This window comes from Diadema antillarum, unplaced genomic scaffold (assembly GCF_040938485.1).
Source record: "Diadema antillarum isolate AM-2024a unplaced genomic scaffold, OU_Dant_1.0 seq00000098_RagTag, whole genome shotgun sequence".
Taxonomy (NCBI): Eukaryota; Metazoa; Echinodermata; class Echinoidea; order Diadematoida; family Diadematidae; genus Diadema; species Diadema antillarum.
In genome coordinates this window covers 1,370,152-1,392,785 of record NW_027271187.1, presented here as the reverse complement: position 1 = coordinate 1,392,785, position 22,634 = coordinate 1,370,152, and the positions used below count along the sequence as shown (strand labels likewise).

The 22,634-nt window shown below is 38.5% G+C and overlaps 1 protein-coding gene across 1 annotated transcript; it reads right to left on the bottom strand.

Annotated features, from left to right (window-relative positions):
- Positions 1 to 1,312: 1,312 nt before the first annotated feature.
- On the bottom strand, positions 1,313 to 21,105 carry LOC139726762 (clathrin interactor 1-like). Its single transcript, XM_071637754.1, has 11 exons — positions 21,088 to 21,105; positions 20,733 to 20,871; positions 18,922 to 19,053; positions 18,143 to 18,290; positions 16,511 to 16,730; positions 15,771 to 16,042; positions 15,054 to 15,273; positions 11,098 to 11,226; positions 5,711 to 5,854; positions 4,751 to 4,862; positions 1,313 to 2,339 (listed from the first exon to the last, which is right to left on the bottom strand). The coding sequence occupies exons 1-11, from the start codon at positions 21,103 to 21,105 to the stop codon at positions 2,026 to 2,028; spliced, it is 1,848 nt and encodes a 615-aa protein (XP_071493855.1). The 3' UTR covers positions 1,313 to 2,025.
- Positions 21,106 to 22,634: the final 1,529 nt, after the last annotated feature.

The window sequence follows — 22,634 nt, the reverse complement described above, 5'->3', positions numbered from 1 at the left end:
GATGAAGTTTCAACCAGAATTCCATAAACAATGCATCTCCCTGTGAACACGTGTTGTTGTTGTTTGTATCTTGTTTTTTTTTTTCTCTCTTATTTGGTAGGGGGTTGCCCTGGTCAGGGTCAATGCACTCATGACATGTAAGAACAGTCCCTCAAGGCATTGCTAAGGAGTGCCATACACATGCACTCACACACATACCAGCTTAACCCTCTCTGCGGCAGGAATTGGGGACAGTGTATGACAAAGCTACAGAGTTTTCTCTGCTAATCAGTACTCAAAAGCACACAAAGGGTTAAATGACTGACTCTATAAACACACAGAGCTATCCACTGTGATTGTTATCATTGTCAACCATCTAACCGAGGACCCGATGGGCATATAATATGTCACAGGGTACCATGAACCTCGCGAGTGTTCATATCTGAATATCACATACACACCATGGGCTACCCGTAGCGCATCGACACGGGGGTAACCATTCCACATGCATTTATTAGTGATCTACGCATGCCTATGCCACCATTCAAAGAAAACATCCATGATTAATGCAAGACCATGGTCAGCAGGTGCATCTCCTGGAATGGGTCTACTTATGAAGGCATTTCCAAATGGCATACACACACACAAACACAAACACAAACACAGCTGCACAATACACTCATACGGGGCCCCAGGAAAGGAAAGGAGGCGCGACTAAGAACTTGTGATACCTAGTACAGAGAAGTTCATTTAGCAGGGCAGCCTAATGTACCCATCACATCAAGGCAGAGCTTATGGGCTTTTTTTGGGGGGAGGGGAGAAATTCTACAGATATTACCCAGGTATGAAGCATAGGACATTCCTTCTACAGATATTCTACAGATATTACCCAGGTATGAAGCATAGGACATCCCTTTGCAAGCCCTTTCTGCAGAAAGTGTCTAATCCCACATCGAAACTGAGTTGTCGCAAAGGCAAAAGCTGTCAGAATCAGAAGAACGTAACTGACGTATTCGAGACAGAGCACACGAGTATCATTGCATTTGTTCCAGAATTTGCAGTACACAATTTCTCAAATCTGAAAGATGCACCTACATGCACGCAATCACGCTGACTGAAATGAATGTCACGCCTTATGCAGATAATTCATATAAAATGTATTTCAATTGCAGTTGGAAAGGGGATATGCCATATACATGTATGAGAGGGATAAAAATAATATATCGTATATATATGTATATAATAAGATTATATGTCTTAACTGGACTGTCTCACTGACGTTCAGCCGGCCTTGATAAGAAGAAATTAACTCTAAAATATCAAGGCACTCATTTCATAAAAATCCAAATTGTGATAAAATGATAAAGGAAAGTAAAAGAGAGAAATGAAAACTTTACAAGAGCTTAAAAATATGTTCCCTAACTGCACCATTCACATCACATACAGCAATACAAACACACGGACATACAAACACACACACACACACACATACATACACACAGGTCTGGAAGAATGGTGTGTCGTCTAACTGGTCTTATCATTCCCTGCAACTCCTCTAATGAGACTATGGACAGAATTGTGATTACCTTGAGCGTTACCTTGAGCTCAGGGCTCTTGTCTTTACACTGGAGCATTCGTGTAGGGAATTGGGACCTTTCTCTGATACAATGCGATTTAAAAACAATGGACTAGAATATCATAAAACAACAACAACACAAACCCCCCACAAAATGAATATACTTGTACAGTGGATGGAGGTTTAACCCCCGGAAGGTCAGTTGGGACGTGTGTTTGAATCCAACAGCTTGTGACACCTCTACAGGACAGTGGGGTGATGCGTTGATGAATGCCGTTGTCCCACTGGCTGTCCTCTGTGTGTGGATCGAGGGATGGTCACTGATGGTCACTCTGATCTGATGCGTGGGGAGCTCACAGAGGGGATTAAAAAGAGCGTGCCAGTCGCGCTCAAGTCATCCACACGAGATAGTCTTCGCTATCTCATTGATCATATGGAGAGTCCTGCCTCTACTAGCTAGCTGATAAGTCTCACTTGGCTCCATACGCACCGTACTGCTGTTGGCCCATCATACCCATGCCCGCCGGTGCCATTCCCATTCCCATCCCCATCCCCATCTGCGGCTGTCCCATCATCATCGGCTGCTGCGGCCTCATTCCTGCTGTGGCACCCATGCTGCCCTGCATGGCCCCGGCCGGCACTGTGGGCTGGCCCATGGGGGAACCCAAGTTCATCTGGGCCATACCACTCATCATGCCTCCCATCTGGGGGCTTGGCTGGCCCGGCGGTGGAGACATCATGCCACTCATGTTGTAGTTTGGCTGTCCTCCGGGTGACATGACTCCTATAAAGATCAGAAAGAGAGTGCAAGAGTCAGGGGTAAGTTCACAGTGATATGCACCGCTGGAAAATGTCGGAGAAGTGCATTCTGCACTAACAACATATTCCACTGCCACAAAATATTGTAAATGATAACGGTTCTGCAGCGCTGCACACTGGCACTGGTCTGACAGTCTCTGACCGGTAAAAATCACTGTCGGATCAGTAACATTTTCAGAAATGGACCAGTTAAATAAAGGAAACTAGAAATGTCGCTATGGCGACTGGTATGCCTCCGCCATAATGCATGATTCTCCTAATAGGTCTAGATAGTACATGTGGACAATGTGTGATTACATTTTCACAAAACTGGCAAAATATTGAAATGACAAGTTTGTCACAAATGTGTTGAATGTTCACCTTCCTTGACCTTGGTTTAATTGGATGAATAGGAGAGCATGTATTTGGGGATTTAAGGACTTTAACTTGACTTTGACCCATTCATACATTTATGCATTGAGTAATTTTCATGGTACCAGTATGGAGAAAAAGTGCAATTTCTGTACTGAATAGTAAATTGTTACCATGTTCATCTGGCCTTTGACCCTAAAATTCATAAGATAATCACTTTCAGGTAGAACATGCATAAATATGTAGTAAGTTTCAAGATAAATTGAGCCACTTCCGAAATATGGAGGAAAAAGTTACAAATGATAGTTCAGCACTTTCACTTGATCTTTGACCTTTTGACCTTTGAGGCAAAAAAAAAAAGAAAAAAAAAACTCTCCAGAGAATTTCTATTAGGTTACACATGCATACACCAAGTGTAAAAAAAAAAAAATCCTGCTGGCATTGCATGAACATGAGGGAAATAGTAAAATTTTGAAGTGTTGCACTTGACCTTTGACCCCTGACCTTTGACCCCATGAACCCTACATTCTCCAGATAATCACTGCCAGTCAGTACATGTATATACTATGTTCCATGAAGATACCTTGAACAATTTTCCAATTTACAGAGAAAAAAAAAGAAGTTTTAATACTTTTACTCGACCTTTTGACCTTTGACCTTTGACCTCCTGACCCAAACTTTCACCAGAGAATCTAAATTGGGTAATACATGTATGCACTAAGTTTCAAGGAAATATCTTCAGGCATCGCATAGATATGGTGGAAATAGTGAAATTTTATGTATTTGACCTTGACCTTTTGACCTTTGACCTTGAGCACATGCACCCAAAAGTTGATAGGCACAACTTCACCCCCTAATACACATACATGCCAAGTTTCATTAGGATACCTCAACAGCTTTTGATAGTTACCTTGTCCACAAAATTCATTACGGACGGACGGAAAGACGGACGGACGGACGGAAGGACGGACGGACGGACGGAAGGACGGACGGACGGACGGACGGACGGACGGACGGACGGACAACCCGAAAACATAATGCCTCCGGCACCACTTCGTGGCAGAGGCATAAAAACTGGGGACCGACTGGTCCGACCTAAATGGGTTTGTGTGCAGCCCTGGATGTTCTGCTTCATTGACATCCACAATGTTCACATTGCACCACCTGTATCTTTTTCCTGCATACATGCCGTGATTACAAATCACTGTCTTATGAAGTAAAATGGAAAATTCTTCACATATGGTATTATAACTCTGACACTAATCATGAAAATATTCTGAGCAAAACAAATTACACCAGACTTCAGTCTAGACCTATGAGAGAAACAGGAGATATCTTGGTCATTGTTGACATGGATTCAGCAACAATTATTTCATAGAAACCAAGAAAAATCTATGGGGTCTTTACATGAACATTTCATATGTCATGGTATATACTACCACGATTGTTTGATACAAATTTTCAAAACTTGTCATGTTCCAGACCAAATTCTCCAGTAAGGCCCACTTTAAGCACACCAGTAAAAAAAATGTATGAGTGTGTCAGTAGGAATTGTGTGTATTTAAGGTAACTATGGAATTGTTTAACCTACAAGGTGCAACTGAGTGCATTTAGATTAGATTCCATAGTTACCGTATGCATAATATTCCTACACACGCGGGAAGACATGTGCGTTATCATAATCATAGCGTGAATGCTTGCTAAGCGCACAAACTCTTGCTGCAAGTGCACAACAGCATGTTTACAGTGACTATCGTCAGTGATCGTGATGATTATTTTATATTGAACATACTGCCTGTAGAAATAAACGCACAGCTATTGACTACTGAAAATGCATACTTTTTCAACCCGTGCTATAGAACAATCTGCAGCATCAATCCAGCTGACACTCCCAAGAGAAGCATGTGGGAACACAGCAAAGTACAATCATTACACCAATCTCCATCTACAAGCATCGCCCTAATCCCCACCAGCACTAGCACACTAGCCAATTTTGTTTGGGGATTCCCATGGTGTGAACATTACCTTGTTGCTGCAGCTGGTTCATGGACGGCTGAGACTGCTTCTTGTATCTATCTCCAGGACTCAGAGAATCCAAACTGATGTTCACCTTGCTGTCAGACCAGATTTTGGATTTCTACGAAGACGAAGAATGATGAAAGAATATTGTAATTTGCTTCTTATCTTATTTCCCAGACCACCGTCCGCGCAGATGTATCCTCTCCCATTCTCCCCCTTCACTTAAAGGGGTAGTACAGTATTGGTGGAGATGAAAATTGGGCTTTAACTTTTTTGTAAGATACCAAGAAAACACTTATGAAATAGTACAGAGCATACCATTTTAAGAGGAATTCAAAGTTTATTTGATAAAAATCGGGTTTGGAATAGCTGAAACTTCCAAAAACAAAGTAAAACAAAACGATTGTAATAAAGTGTGGGTCCCACACTTTATTAGGATCGCTCTGTTTTGGATATCTCGGCCATTTCAAAACCAATTTTCATCAAATAAACATTGAATCCCTCTTGGAATTACATGCTCTTTCATATTTCATAAGAGGTTTCTCACTATCTCACCAAAAAATGATAAAAACCTGAAGTTAAGGCTCAACCAAAACTATACGATCCCTTTAACCTCTAAGAATTCACATCACATCACATCAATATTCAAATCAATCTGTCTCTACCTACATTGTAATTAAATTTTTATCTAAATTACAATTTAGTTTGTACCTTGCTTTCACAATAGACTTGGTTATTCATGGAATAGATCTTACGGTCTCATTCAGGTGACTGTCACTTGAATGGACGGGCTCTCAAAAGGGCAAAGAAACCATAATGAGTCGATTTGCATTGACTGTTACAACAAGAAAATTAAGTTTTTCAAGTCAATGACATACCCGTATGTGGGAACTACCCACAAATCTACAGGGCAATATACGGATATCATCTCAAAACAACGCTCCTACCAAATCATGTTTAGCTTACCGATGGAGTTGTAGACCCTGCTGCTAATGCTGATGGCTGCGACTGTCCCATCATGCCTTGCGGTTGTCCCATCATGCCTTGTGGCTGTCCCATCATGCCTTGTGGTTGCCCCATCATACCCATGCCTTGGTTCATTTGAGTTGCCTGTGCAGAAATGAAGAAAGTGGGAATGTTTAATTCTCTGTTAAATTCTGCTTCACGTGATATCTGGCTGCTAATTTGGAAAACTTCTGAAAATCAGGACTAATCAAAAATAACCAAGATGATGTAATTTAGTTGATAACCAATCGCTCAAAGGATATACCCAAGAAACTGCTTTTGGTGCTACAGTCAAAATTTAAGCAACTTAAAAGATTACTTTCAGATTTTTCAATCACTTTGCTGATCTCTTCCATTTCTATCAATAGCTTTTTAGCTCCCCGCAGGCAAATCTCCATCTATTCACTGTCCATCAATTAGCCGGCAGGCAAATGTCTGAACGTAAAACAAATGAGAAAGCTAATGACAAGCTCCTTACACAATTCCATATTATTCTCGTTGTTCTGCACTGAATCCAACAGCAATTCGAGTCAACTGTCAACTCCTACCACTCTTATAGCTATACACTTCAAGAAATTAATTTGGGAGCAGCAGTTATCTTTCTGTTGACCACAATAAGAAAATGCTGGCCTATGTTACGAAAAGAGAATATCACCCCCCCCCCCCAACTACTCATCCTTTATGAAAGCTCTGCTGTGCATTTCATCACTGAATATACAGTTCTCTGTTTGTACCAATCCCTTCAAAGACAACATGTCTGAAGGGCCCAAGTAGCATTGATTGTGATCCATCCAGATCACATTTTAAAATGAGGTAACATTACAATACACCCTTAATTCACACTCATCACAACAACTTTGTATGCTATTTATTTCATGTGATGAAATAACTCCATGCATAAAATAAATTTTGTGCTTCTATCACTTTTCATACTCTATGAATTATATTTCAAATGATACATCATAAGCATGCCAGAAGCAAGGATTGTGTGTTACCTAATCTTTCCCAGTTCCACAATTCTGTTTCTATTCATAAATTTTACATAGAAAATAATTTACATCAAAGCTGGTCATTGTTTGTGAAGGAAACAATGCTGATATTCCTTTTGCTACAGCAAGTGTAATTCAAACTTTAACTATTCATGAATAGGGAAACGAAAATCAAAATTTTTCTTACATGACATATTACATATTTAGTTTAGGCATTCACAACTTTTTTTTTTCAACCACTCAACCACGATACAATACACATAAAAACAAAAAACATGAAAGCTTACACAACAGCTACATGTATGGAATACAAGAGAAAGGAAAACCACAATGTGACAACATGGAACACATAACAAGCAAATAATTAGTAAATCTAAACATGATATATCCAGAATATTTCATAGATTGGAGTTTGATTATCCATCAATGGATTACACATACCAGCACAGGTCCAACAGAGGGCTTTCATTAGGAGCGAGTTAAAAAAGAAGGAATAAGTGCAGCATAGTTAGAGAAAGATGAAAGATCCTGATATTACACAAATACAATGTGCAGCACAAAAGTGAAGACTTACAGATTTTCTGAAATCTCACGGAACATTGTATCATGTGCATCTTGATGAACAGCTGATGAACTTGCACGAGTCACAAATATTCAAATATTCTGCCTGCACATGTATTTAGAAACTCCTATTGAAATGGTGACCAGTTTTTTATCAAAAAGAAGTCATTTCACTAGATGCACAAAATTGTGCAAAGATGAACACCAGAGCTACAGTAAATGATTCCTTGAAAGTATTCAGAGTTAATGAATATTTTTCACTTTGCATTTCACAAAATTACGGAGATTAGGATTGTTTAAATTCTTACTCCCATCCCCCCCCCAAAAAAAACAAACAAACAAACAAACACATGTAAGCTGATTTCAGAGGTGCAAAGTTCATTGCACTACAAGAAAAAACAAAAACAAAAACAGAAAACATGACAATGAGGATTTTTTTTTTTTGAGAAACAGGTACAACTAAGGTGGCGATTGATTTCTACTTGACTCTCTAATATAAAACAAGAGGCTATTAGAAAGCTATGGGCTGAAAATCCTTAAAGAATCTAACATGTTTAATCTAGTCACACATGCTTTTCATATTCTCTGTGACAGATACATTTCCAGAGCAAAGTAAGGCACATTTCACCATCACAGGTTCATGATTCATGCTGTATAATGTACAACAAAGTTTTTAAAGAGTTTGATCAATTTGGGTTTGTTGTTTGTTTGCTTATTTTGTTGTTGTTGTTGTTGTTGTTGTTGTTGTTGTTTTTTTTTGTGTGTGTGTTTTTATGCTGCTGGGCATTTGGGGAATCTACTCTCATGTACACGTACCATCATGACACCTTGCTGAACAACCATGGGCCCCACATGGCTCGCATCTCCCAGCATTGCGGGGGACTGAGTGCAGAAACGAGCGGGCAGCAAAAGATTTTTTTTTGGGGGGGGGGGGGGAGAGAAAAGGTGTCTTGTCAATTTCATTCCAACTGACTCCATGAATAGTACCATCTGACAGCCATCACCAAATAGCTATAAAACAAGAAATGACCTTTGGGGTATTGCATTCTCACCATGCCAGCAAAAATTCACCACCATATGGGAAGGGGATACAAGTTTGTAGTAATATGGGCACTTCTTAAAATGAGTGGGACCGGCATCACAGAGGAAACTGCCATCACAATTGCCAACAAAAGGAAAAGGAAGAAAAATATGAAAAAAAAATGACCTTGGATCCCATATAGAGCAAAGAGGCCTCATTGCATTTCATACTAGGGAAGACTTGGAAGTGTATTGTTGCCAAGCCACGGCATCGTCATACCATGCAACAGGAAGCCAAAACAAAAGAGAGGAGCATTCCAATTAGAGTTTAGGTCCATAACTGAGTATGCAAATGAATGTGACTGACTGCTACCATAGAGATATGCAAATGAATGCGACTGATTGCTACGATAGAGATAAAGTGAACGAAAGGAAGAGTAAGACTGGATAAAAAAGTACAGAGCATCTTTAAGTACATGGCAAAGCATCATGCAGTATATTATCTGTTATTCATAATGATAGACAGAATTTAAAAAAAAAATTATAGAAATATACAATTAAGGAATGCAGAATGAAGGGTGAGTGTGAAACAGAGGAACTCTAGGGCCCAAATTCACTCAGGTGGTTTAAATCTAAACCATGATTTATGCAAATTTCTTCAGCACAAATATGATTGACAGACTGCATTTATATGCCATCAGACATCCAGTAACAAATGCGCATCGATACGTACCAATGTAAAAAGTATGCCTACTTCATGCTTATTTTAGATCATGGTTTTTTAAACCGTGGTCTAAATTTAAATCACCTTCACGAATATGGGCTTCGGTCAACATTAGTCATGTATTGTCCATACTATCAGTAAATGCAATTTCTTTTCCATTTCTGCTACTTCTGTCAAATCACACAGCTGGTCTGACACAATACAGTAATTTGAATGCAAGCAATGGGATGTATCGAGAGATTTTAAATGTGAACATGTTTCATGTCATTTTATTATACATTGTATCATATGTCGTCGCTGGGGTGACAAGACCCTGTATCTCAAATTTTGGTGAAAATGACATTTTTAGATTAATGGTTAGATAATTGGTTAAGTGATGTCCTGTCCAAATCCTTACTGTCTTACCCCCCAAAAGAAGCCACCATGGCATGTCAAAGGAAAGGCTATCCCATTCGTTATACTGCTTTGGCCGCCATGTTTTTGGCTCTCCTGAACATTTGACATTTTGTAGATACGAGGTCTTGTTGCCCCAGTGACGATATGTTTTCTTTTTAGAACTAACTGAATAAAAAGAAGGTACATGTAGAATTGAATCCTCTTTTGGAAACTAGACATGCAATATGATGGAATGAAATAAAATTGATTTCATGTCAATTTATGCTATTTGTAATTATGGCTCAAGGACAGTAAGTAGACATAATAGTACTAGGAAAGCATAGCGAGTCTTGAAACATGAAGGGGAAAGGGGGAGGGATTAATGACAAAACAAGAACATGAAATACTCGTTACCCAAACGGGAAAGAAGGTACAATGTACACTGGTGCCGAATGCAACACCAAGTTGATGAACATGATACTAAGAAATTACTAGGCTGCATGAGTTCTAGATATAAGAATGATTTCCCAGAGCACAAGTCCTTGTGTATGTGCTTAGTTGTATCAGGATAAATGGGATATGAGGCCTGTCATAAACAACAAAATGTTGTTTTTTATTTCGCCCATGCCACCACCACTACAGTCAACATGACAGACAAATATCAATACTGGTAATTATAGACTAGCAGCAGGCTACACAAGGCAATCCACATTTGGGAAGGCAATCCACATTTGGGAAGGCAATCCACATTTGGGAAGGCAAAAAGGAAGTACACTGCAGAAATTTATGCATGAATGCAAAAATCAACAATGTCAAATTCTACACCTAGTCATGCAAAGCCCAAAGAGCCCACTATTTGGTATTTCCAGATGGCCCCAGTGGATATACACTTGCATGGATTACTGAAAGGCTCTCAGATGTCTTCTCAAGTAAAGAGGGACTACTCATTTTATTTTTTGTGTAAAAAAAAAAAAGTATGTCAATATTACGCAAGATTAACATGTGCATGTACAGTATGTAATACGCTCTTGTAAAAGTGCAATTTCAACATAGTATACATCTATCTCAATAGGATATCAAGTGAATTTAATCACAAGTCACAGGGGGTCAATTACAGGTTAATGAATACTTGCCCTTCAACATATCTTTAGAGCATTGTGCATTAATCCAAAAAAAAAAAACTCAAACAACAAACGATCAAGGAGTGGCAATATTGGTCTACTGATTCAACACATGTCCTCTCGACAATATAACCCCCCAAACAGACATTTCAAGATACCAAACCATTGTTGAGTAAAGTATGTCTACAGAGGTGCGCAAAGGGGACAATGGTTGTTAGTTGACACCAATATATATGAGGGTGGTGATTTAATAATGCAAAAAAATATAATACAAAATAAAGGACAATACCATGATTTTCTTTTTTCTAGATAATTTTTTACTGAAATACCAGGTATATTACTATTATTCATGTAAGTGCATTGATTACGGGATGCCATTAATAACCACACTACCAAAAGATATATGACCGATAAATATAAATGAATATATTTCCACAATTTAATGCCATAATTTCGAGCAAATATATCAGAGGTATAATTTAGAGAAGGCAAGTGGCGGGCACAGAGATTTCCCAAAGCCAGGTAAGAGTCCATTCCAAAAGTAATCTCAAGTCTTACCACTGCATAATACATGTACTGAGCTTGTTGCTCAGCAGGCAAGCCACTCATGTAAGATTGCTGGGGATCTTGCTGAAGTGGTGGCTGAATTACCTGTTGTGGTATTTGTGGCTGGTCTAACTCAAGTGACTGGCAAACAAACAAAAAAAGCAACATGAAGGGAAAGGGGCAAAAATGATGAAAAAGAATATCAAACAAACCACACACAAACAAGAAGTGCATATACTGGGTACTTGCTCTAACCAATATATACATATGGGACTGAGGCTGTATGAGGAAATAGGCTGCCACATATCAACACACTACAATGTTTTTCAGGTTTCCTGTACTGTCACTATCAGAGAATTGAAGGAAAAAAAAACAATAACAAACAATCCAGCTGAACATAAAATAACAATTGGTGTTCATCACAGCAGGAAAAGGATGAGAAGCACAAGGACTCGTAAATCATATATTTTGGTTGGGACAGCGCAACAGACATCCTAATCAATCACCCTGCAGTACAGGGTGTTTCAAAATGATTGAAACCAAGCTGCAGTAAAACATGTGAATGGTACTCACAGAGAAAAAAAAATTAAAATAAAAAACAAAAACAAAACAAAATTCTGCTCCGTTCTGTGATCTTCCAAATGAGGACTTCATAAAATAAGAGATACACTGAATATTTCCCCACCATGGGTCTTTAAAATTTGATCAATAACAATAATTTCATTTCAGCACATTCTAGCAATTACTTGACTGATTTTTCCTAATAATTTTTTTTTTCTTTGTCACTGTAATGCGGTGATTTGGATATACAATGTATGCCATTATGTGGACTCAAGGTCATATTGTCATGTCATTTCTTATAAAAGCACTCTTTCCGCTTCGTTTATTCCACAATCCCTTTCACTCATCATCCTGGTTCCTAACTATTTCCTAAAATAAGACCACTGAACTCATCCATTTTCCACAGAGTCAAAATTTCATATGTATTTTTCTTCAGCAAAGTGTGATGAAGTTCATCGCTCTGCAAAACTGCACACTCCCTGTCCTTCAATGCAAATAGCAGGTTTGCAACACTTCATATGAATGCTTCTAGAGCACTGGTAAATGCAAATGTGACTAAGTTTGGAAATATTAATATCATACGAAAATGATTTAATTAAGTTTTGAATAATTCCTCAAATAAACATGAATTTCTATTTAGCATGCATTCCAACGGTAGTTACGTCAGTGGTGCATGGTGTCCACAATAACAACAAATACACAAGGTTTTGAAATCTGCTTGTTTCTAAAGCCAAGAAGTTTGTTTCTCTTCTCAAGGTGCATTTAGTCATAGGTACTTGGTAATCAATTTTCTAGAAATCTCTTTTGTTTAATTTTGAAGATAATTTCTGAGTCTGTCACATCAATGAGACATATTTCATTTCACTCTTTCACATCTTACTGTTAATGACACTCGACATGTCAAGTCACCAGGGTACAAATGTACCTGTACAGTAGGACCGTTTCCCCTTGCTTTCCTTCAACTCATTAGTTAGCACCCACAAATGAAATGCGCCATGTCAGATACAAACTTAGGTGCATGACATTCACAGAAAAGACAATTCATGTTTGACGTCATTGCTCGAAACCTGGTTTCTATCAAATCGAACCATCCTGCACACAGATGTAATTTATGTAGAACAAGGGGGAACCAAATGTCTGTTGCCCTGCCCTGCCATACTGCCTGCTCCCACAACAGTCACAACGCCAAACAAAACCATGCAACTTCTCCATGCCTGCATGTACACCTCAGCACGTAGCCTTTTGAATTCCATCCAAATAATAAAGATAAGGTACACTAGAGAAGGTCAACACGAGGGGTTACAAAGATCAGTTTACTTTGAGGATAGGCACAAAGCTGATAACATTCAAAGCATAGCTTACTTTGTACAAAACTGAATAAATTGCATCTCATCCCCTTGGCTTGGCTTGACACATGACCAAATGTACTGGCCTACAGTGGTATGCTTGTGTCAACTTTAATTAAACTCTGTCTAAACGATGACTCAAGAGTGTCGAAGGCAGCTTGCATACTTCCCCTACATAATACTTCCTTCTTTCTTCCTAGTCTACTGAAACCAGATAATCTTAATTGAGTCATTACAAGAAAAACAAGTCATTTACAAAAGATCAGATTTGTCAGAAGAAAAACCCTACAAAACAAGATTTAAATCAGCCTTGAGATTAAAAAGAAACACTACAATAATGAACATGTACAGAAATTTCAAATATTGGTAAACTCTATTACAATATATATTCTCAATGTTCCACAACATACACTTTTTCAACTAAGGCTCAGGCAGAATTAGAGGCAATGATTAAAGAAGAGAAGGTTCCTTGGTTTAACTCACATAATATTTCCTAATAATCCATGAGACTTTGTGACAGGCAGGGATTAGTTAAATATCTACATGCATTTTTGTTTGCCCGACAGTGATATACTGTGAATATTTTGTTTGTTTTGTTTGTTTTTTCACCCCATACTATAAATACCATCCCCTAGTTTCAAAGTTTGGTCGACAGCAAGAGTACAAGGGCAATTTATACAGTTTTATTATTGCATTGCGCCTACAAAACGAGAACCTTACTCATCACATACCATCTGGTTGGAGTATGGACGGAATGTAAGACAAAGCTGCACACCAGTTTTATAGAAGCATGTATTAGAAACAGGGTGTGTAAAGAGCAGAGAAGAGAACATACACTTAAATCTCAATGAGGTGCCATTAAGCAACATTGACATCTTAAATCCTATAACACAACTGCAAAACCTTCCATTGTACCTATTATGCTAGAGGGAAGAAATCTCCACTAGCGAGATCAATGAAGACACTTCAGAACTTACAGTATATACAAATTACATGTTCATTTGCCTGACTACAAAGTATTATTTTTGTACTGAGGAGACTTAAATGTATCATTCCACACCAGTGTTGCTGTAAAATAAACATACAAGGACTTCCTTCACTCAACAGAAATTAAATGGGAATTTTAAGGACCAAAACATCAACTTTTTACAGTACTTTCTTGTGCCTGCCCCTGTATCACATCTCAGCAATCCTCATCAATCCAGGACCAAGATTTTTTTTTCAATTATGGTCACTGTTTGCTTCCAACAACCAGGGAAAGATTATATAAATATTTTTTTTTTCTGATCTATTCGACACTTGAAATTATTCCTTTAAACTGAAATAACAAAATTTTGCAGAAGCATTCCAGAAAATTAAGTGTTTGAGGAATATAAGACACACAAATATTAATGTCTAATCATAACAGAAGTATTAAAAAAAAAAAAAAAAAAGACCCCTAAAAATCCTGACTTCAAAAGACAACAATGCTTACTTGGAATTTTGTGTTTTGTCTTTTCTAACTGCAGATACACCTAAGCACCCAAAGTGCTGATTGAATACAGCTTTGCAGCATTCATAAAGTCCCCTGACAGGACCACTGTGACTGTGTGTAAACAAGTTACATGCATGGTCTGAGTTCATAATGGCCCCGCCTCTTCCCACGTGGGCTAAAAATACATGGGAATCACAGAGTTCAAGGTGATTACATGTAGGCAGCTCATTGTTGTGGCCTGCTTGACAAGAGCTCCTATGTGTTACAAATGTACTTAGTTTTGCTACATTGAGGCAACTGGGTTCAGAGAAGTTCACTGGGTCTACACAAATAATAGCATCAATCTGAGGAAGAGAATTCAGAGCATTATTTCAGACAAGAAAGAGTTTTCACATCAACATTGCAACGATTACTCTACTGTTATACACAGAGCAAAGAGAGATCAAGCGGTGTTTGTGCCACAACATGAAACGGTACATATTTGGTACATGTGGAAGGAAGTACAGGTAAAAAAAAAAAAAAAAAAAAAAAGTGAAAAGGAAGTACAGGTCAAAAGGTGAAAAGGAAATGAGCTGAGGGTGGCTAACCTGTTGGGGCTGTAACATGCCCATGCTGCTCATCTGCGGCTGCATGGTGGGCTGCGGTTGAATGATGGGTTGCGGCTGCATGAGTCCCTGGCCGCCTGAAGGCTGGAGGGGTGCATCCATGCTCAGCAGCTGCAGGTTGCTTTGTAATGTTGTGCTGCTCTGCATTTGCTGTGTCTGCGACACCGATACACTCTTGAATTCACCGAACGATTTGTCTGCGCTGTAGGTCGGGGAAAGGGCATGCAAAACTTTGGGATACTGGTAAAGACTCTCATGTTTTCTGATTCTGGATAGTGATGTCGCCATGGCGGACATTTTCAAGGTGTACCCGCTTCTCAGTTGCACGTTGAGTCTGTTTGGAATCTGTAAATATTCTGGGGCCTATACAACTACATATACATCAAAACCAGAGAATTACTACTACTGAGTCATTTCAAATCAACATTATATCATTATTTAGACCACAAATTAACCTACAGTCCACATATCTTTACAATGCAATATCCTCAAGGCAATACATGTATATATCCCTGCATCCATCGTTACAAACAAGATCATGTTTTCTACTGTTATGTCATTTTGATCTTCTCAACACTTTCAAGGAAAATTATTACACTTATTCCCACCTAAACTGCTAATGCATAATCCCACAAATAGTTTAAATATAAAAGTGAAATGGACGCATGCTTCACCATAGAAATATGTAATAATGGTTACCTAGAGCCTGGTGCAGGAGTACTCTGGAAACTTGAGAAATCTGCGAAGTCGCCATTTGGGGAGGTAGTAGACTGTGACGCGCTGGCCAGGACATTCCCTGAACTTGTGTCTGCCCTTGGATTGAAGTCACCAAAACTGTCGTTGGCTGCAGCAGACGAGAAGTCTGCAAACAGGTCTACAGACTGTGACGGTGGGGCTGCTGTATTTGTGATTGGTGCCACTGATGCCGCGATGCCAGAATCGAAGAGTTCCGACACTAAATCATTGGAATTCTGATCAGCAAACACGAGTAAGAAGGGAAATTAGCACAACGTTTATGCATTTTAAGGAGCATTCTGTTGCATTATATCAAACATTAAGTTTCTTAAGTACTAGTATATGAAGTACTTATCAAAAGAAAAATGTTTGCCCTTATTATTCATCAATTTCCTTTCTGTTCTCTGGGGCATTTCACAGAGACAAATGGAATATAATTCATCAATGAATCATGAGTTACATGCTATTTGAATTAAAAGCAGCTCTTCGTCTGTGCACAATATTAGAGTACCTGTTACATAATGAGCATCCTTCAAGAATGCATCATGAAAGTCAAAGAGTTTATGTGAACATCACCAAAGTTAAACTGAAACTATCAAGTACTTTTATCAACATCAATATCAGACTCCACCATGATTTTTACTGCATCTTTAAACAGATGACATCGCAAACAGCGAGACTTCTAAATCAGCTTGGGTGCATACTTGTGATGCAGGACCGGAGTCTTCCTTGGCTTCGGCTGCGTACACTGCTGCTGCTCCCAAATCTACTCGCTTGCCCGACCGCTTTTTGGTGGTTTTCGTTCTCCTCTCTGTCGTCGTTGTCGAGGTTATCCGCTCCTCCTTTTCCTCTTCGTCTCGGAACTCAAATCTGGAATTCTTGTTTTGTGATGACGGTTTGGCATCTTCATCTGATTCATCATCTCTGGAAGAATAAACAACAACATGCAATCAACAACAAAAAGACAAAACTCTGAACGTGATTTGGCATGTCATAACCTACGGTAACGTCACAACGCAGGATACGGCATTGCGTAAACGCCATCTCGTGTTCTAGGTAAGACATAGTTCTCAAAATGGCTCAAAATTTATCATCCACCATTTGGAGTTTGCTTTTATTAAAGGGTGTATTAAGAAACCTGTCTTGCTCAACAGCCCCCAGCAGAATTAGCAAAGGATCAATGAACTGTTTTGGAGTATTTTGAGATCAAAAGTGTTCAAAATGATTTAGATTGTAGTGCACAATTTTATTCCTGAAAAGCCTTCCCCATTCAGTAGAGGGATAGTAGAATGTGATGTGATAATTGACCCTGCCCGAGCAATTGCATTTCCCAACAAGCTGCATGTGTTTCTCTCTAGCGCGAAAGATTGATGAATACTGTCATGGCCTGATTTGTTGATTATTGATAATAAAACATGTACAAAATGTAGCAATCACAATCAGATATGTTCTCATCTTGCAGTACAGTTGGCATAACATTCTGGCTAATATTTTGCATTTTCATCGTTACCCAACTAAAATTGTGTTATCACAGCATTATATGACACATTTCTTATGTATACATGTTCATTTTAGAGCAAAAAACAACAATTTCTGCAAGTGCATGGAAACTATGTTTTACCTGTAAAATAAGATGTACAGTTACATATTGCTATCATGGCGGCCAAATTTTAGCACTGGACACATACCTCTATATCATTCCACAGTCTTCTCATATTTGAGCAGTAGATATGTTTGTCAATCTTTTCAAACAGTAAGGTGTAAAGTCTACTTCTGTGGTAACCAAATCTGTGTACATTCCCTTCTTATCATCAGAAGAGGTCACCCACAAGCAAGCTTAGAATAATTCATAACACTATAAACTATTTGAACAGGTATATTGCACATTATAGAATATTAAAGTATCCTCGGACTGGTTGTGGGAGAAACTTAAGATTTATGAACACCAGTCTTTCAACCTTTGGTGTGGGGCATTTATTTCCTGTTGTATTCCTAAGAATTACAAAGTGGCATCACAAGTGGAAATATATCCTAAAATCAAGTCGAGGACATAGACATTCAATCAGTCAATCACAACTGCTAAATGTAACCTTTCTGGGTAAAATATCAATTCATATGCGGCACACAATCTTGCAGACTTTTGATACATTTCATTACTTGTCAAAACATGAACAATGATAAATACCTCTTTTTTTCTCAAGAAAAAAAAAAGGTGGGAAGTCCTCCTAGTAATTATGTTACCGACAATCTTAAATAACTCAATGAAGTAATCAGTTTGATCACACAAAAAAACACTCATCTCGTTTGCTTAGATCCAAACAGTTCATTGAACTTACACATACTCAGCTGGAGACTCATCTGATTCATCACCCTTCCGACTGGTCTTGTCACCAGCGGACTTCCGATTCCACTCTTCATCTAGTTCGTTTTCATTGTCCCTGTTACGCAGCCAGCTGGACTTTGGTTGTCGGTCGTATCTGTCACCTGTAAATGATCCAGGACAAATGGTACTCAAAATGTTGACAATGACCCCAAAAAAAGAGAAAAAGATAAAAAAAGGGGAAATCTCACTCAAATGAACAGAATCTGTTATTACAAAAGAGGAATCTCCCTTTTACCTCAAGCACTTTGTTCACTTTCTCTGAATTGGGGATCAAACATAAACTTCTGCAACACAGCTGTGTTACATCCACTTTCAACAGCTCTCACCCTGCTGCAGAGCTATGAATACTAAACACAATTACAATCTACCACATGTTTCTGTGAGATCGTGTGAAAACTATTGAAATTCCACAATTCATCTTAGGTCAGACTATACAAAACCTGTACGTGTTGTTTAATTTGATTATACTTGCTTCATGTGTTGAAGCCAACTTGGATCACATATAGACTTTGACTTCTAAAATAAAAGCAAGAATTTCTCATTACCTTGCTATCAAAACACAAGCAGCTTTTGATGCTAAAAAAAAAGAAAGAAGTTGCAAGCACTATCACCATCCCCATATAAACAGGATGAAAAACTTGCCTTTCAAGTGGACAAATTGACTGCCAAAGTCCTATAAAAGTGAGCTTACATAGAGGACAGAGAGAGATAGGTAAAGTTATGTTTACTTACTGTATCCCCCACCTTCTGTAGAGCCCTCGTAGCCAGTGTACTTGTCCTTGGCTTTCCTGGCCTGTTTCCTCTTGGCACGGAGGGCCTCGTCATCCTGAATGAGCTTGATGATATCCTTGACCTTTTGCCTCACTGTGGAAGATGCAGTGAAAGCAATGAGATACAAAATTTGGTCCTTGAAATACATACACACACACACACACACAAATACACATATACAAATACACCTGCAACAGGATGAATAAGACTTACTCAAAAAAAAAAAAAAAAAAAAAATTGGCTTAGTTGGCTCTTCATTCCAAGCAAGATGTGATTCCCAGGAAAGTGATTAAGTACAGGGATTCACACAACACCAAATAGACGAAGTCTGCAGAATGACTGCCAGTTAATAAGCACACTTTTCAGTACGAAGTCAACAGTACAATTCAAGATGTTTGTATGTACTTGCTGGAAAAACACACGCACACACACATGAACCCACATCTCCTCCTCTCTAGCAATCCTTGGCATCGTTTAATCAGACAATTCAACACAATTTAACCCTAACTAGGCCGGGGGGGGGGGGGGGGGGGGGGGGGGGGGGCCTCCGAGGCCCCCCCCTCGACGTTCCGCGCGATGTATCGCAATCGCAAAAAACTATCGCCGCGACGTTTCATGACTTTTTTCTTTCGAGTCTCCCGCATCTTTTGACACCAAATTCGCGGTGCCCGGGCGCGCGGTTCTGAAGTTACGCATAAATACGTACATGCATGTCAGACCAAAAATTGCTCAAAAACGTTAATTCGTGTACAATTTCAATGCAAACTGTGCTTACAGGCAAATTTCATAAAAGCACGATTATTTGGGTGTTTTATTGATTATAATCAATGAATAACGTATTTTCTTGTTCGGAGCGATGTCGCGGACAAATTTCATCGAAAAAACAATGGAAAACATAAAGTCGAAAAAACAAAGAAATACATAAGAAATTCCAAAAAACAATAAAATACTTAAGAATTTTTTCTGATATCACAATTTTTTTTAATTACATTTGCTAAGGACATTAAAAGGAATATTTACACAAAAAATGTGCCTGTTTTGAGCTTTATTTTGTGATTTATACCAAATAGTCTGATTTTATGCATCATCATGCATAAATTAGCATAATTTAGCATAAATGATGATTTTTTGAAAAATTAACTTCATGGTATTTTAGATTACATCATAGGCAATGTGTGTGCCAATTTTCGTCGCGATCGCACAGTCAACGGCCGAGATCTGGAGGGGGGGCCTGGGAGGCCCCCCCCCCCCGGCTCTATCAACTACCTAAATAGCCCGGCCTAGTTAGGGTTAAGTTAGCATATATGGCGGGTTCAATCAGTGCATATGAAGTTCTAAGGTATGCATAATATCAAGAATGACTCTTGTGAGTATTATGCCCTTGTCTTCATCTCTGAAAACCTACTACACACAAAATGCCAGCCATGGACATCTAGGGTGCAGATTCACTCTTTCGTGGATAACATGATTACACACATTGATAGGCATTAGTCGTGGAATGACACTACAATGATGAAAGAATGCATGTCATACAGCAGCAGCAAATCAGTATTTCCACAAAAATGATAACAGTTGATGTATCGCCATGTCCAGTGTAATTATCAGCTGATATTTTACCAATGGTCAAAAAACATTCACAAAGCATACATTAAAATAAATTGCAATACATAAAGTAATACAAATGAATTTTAACAAGCTGCTACACTGTGTTCTTGTTAAGCATCGTCTTAATTAGGGGGTATGTAAATGATGCAAGGTCTCCATGTCATTACCATTCAGGCCTTGGTCCCTGTTGAACTCATCTAGAAAGGAGTATGACTCCAATCCTTTCAGATCATACAGGTGCTCTCTCGCGCTTGTGACCACCCTCTCTGAACCATTCAAAATGAGGTACTGAAGGAGCAGTAACGACTGCAGGGAAAAAGATTAAGATGTGAAACAGACTATGGTTTAACGTGGCCCTGTTCTGCAGGTAAAGACCAGCATTACTACACAGATTCGCTTGCTAGGTAAAAACATAATTAGGTTCCCCTAATGTCCTCTTACAGGGATACCAAACTTGTAAATAGCATTGCTGTAATCTGAGGGCTGAAAAGGTGCATTTTTGGTGGAAAATCATATTTTTACCTTTTCTGCAATACACATTATACTATGTAGTTAGTCAATTTTGTGAAAAACAGTATTTTCCATGAAACCTACAGTATTTTGGCAAAAGACAGAACAAAATACTGCCCAAAAAAGGAACAGCTGGCAATATCCTCCTGGTAAAAGTTTAACCTGCTTAGCAAATAGATATTGTATGCTAACATTTTGCTCTGTATAAAAAAAAAAAGAAGCAAGATAACTTCACAGATTTTCATGACATAATATTACAATGTCTTGGATGATAAGTATATAAGTGCTTGGTAGAACAGATAAGCATACAAAACTAGTCACAAACTAGAAAAGCACTCTTGAGAGCGCAGAACTCCGCCAAGCAGCTAATTTCCGATGATCTTGTTCTTCCATAGAGGTCAGTGATTTCCACCCATACGTATGCATGATAAAAATCGCCTGAATTCCCAAAATAGAAGCCTTTTGTTACGTCATCAACCCCCAGCTGCGTGGCGCGTGCATGAAAAGCTCAAAATGCGCAGCTTGAACCCTCCAAGTTCATTGACCTAACCTGCCAAAATATCGAAAATCCTTCATAAAATACATTAAAGTTTCCGGATCACTACCAAAATTTAATCATCTGTTCCTTGTGTCATTCTCAATCTTTCCTGCAAGTTTCATCTAAATCCGTTCCCAACTTTTTGAGTTATTTTGCACACAGACAAACAAACAAACGGCAACGAAAACATAACCTCCTCTTTGGCGGAGGTAACTAACCATAGAAATCAAGACAGGGTCAAGCAAAACATTCATGGCAACATATTAGAGTGTAGGTTCCAAAACATGCCTATAGATCTACATATTGTAACCTTTGAGTGAATCATATGTGTACATTTAACAAGATATTGATGTATACCTAGGATTGGAAGAATGGCCTTTGGTCTCTCATGTTGTCATTTTGTTGTTGTTTTTACATCTCTCAGATAAACATATAGCAGTAGTTCAATGCATTGGCAAGCAAAAATCTTACATTCAGTGAATAACTGTCTAGTCAAGAGAAAGGTTAAAGGTACTGTCTACCATTGCGAGCAGTGATTTAAAAAATGTTCGAGTTATCACATTTGATGCATGTTATATGTGTAAGTCAGTTGTATCACGAAACATTGTACCATATGACAATTTGGCAATAAAGCCTAACATGTAAGGAGATATCACTGTATTTCTCAATAAACCATAACTGTAGACGGTTTATTTTAGGAACATTTTTATTATAACTATTTTTCACATTTTGTATGTCTAACAATACTTAACATTAAATATACTGATTAACATTTTTCACATTGGTTGTTTCTATCCCTAACTCACATTTTAGAACTATTTAGAAGCACTAAAGCTGGGTTTTTGTTTCACCTGCACATATGATAAATAATGCCTTTAAGAAGGACAAAGTACAACAGAATTCTGAGTACTATGAGAGGACAACACCCACTTTATAGACTCTTCTCCAGCTTTTCTTGTTATCATACAGCATTCTCTTCCACAGCATTCCCACCACTTCTGGAAAGTGTTCGTAGGTGAAA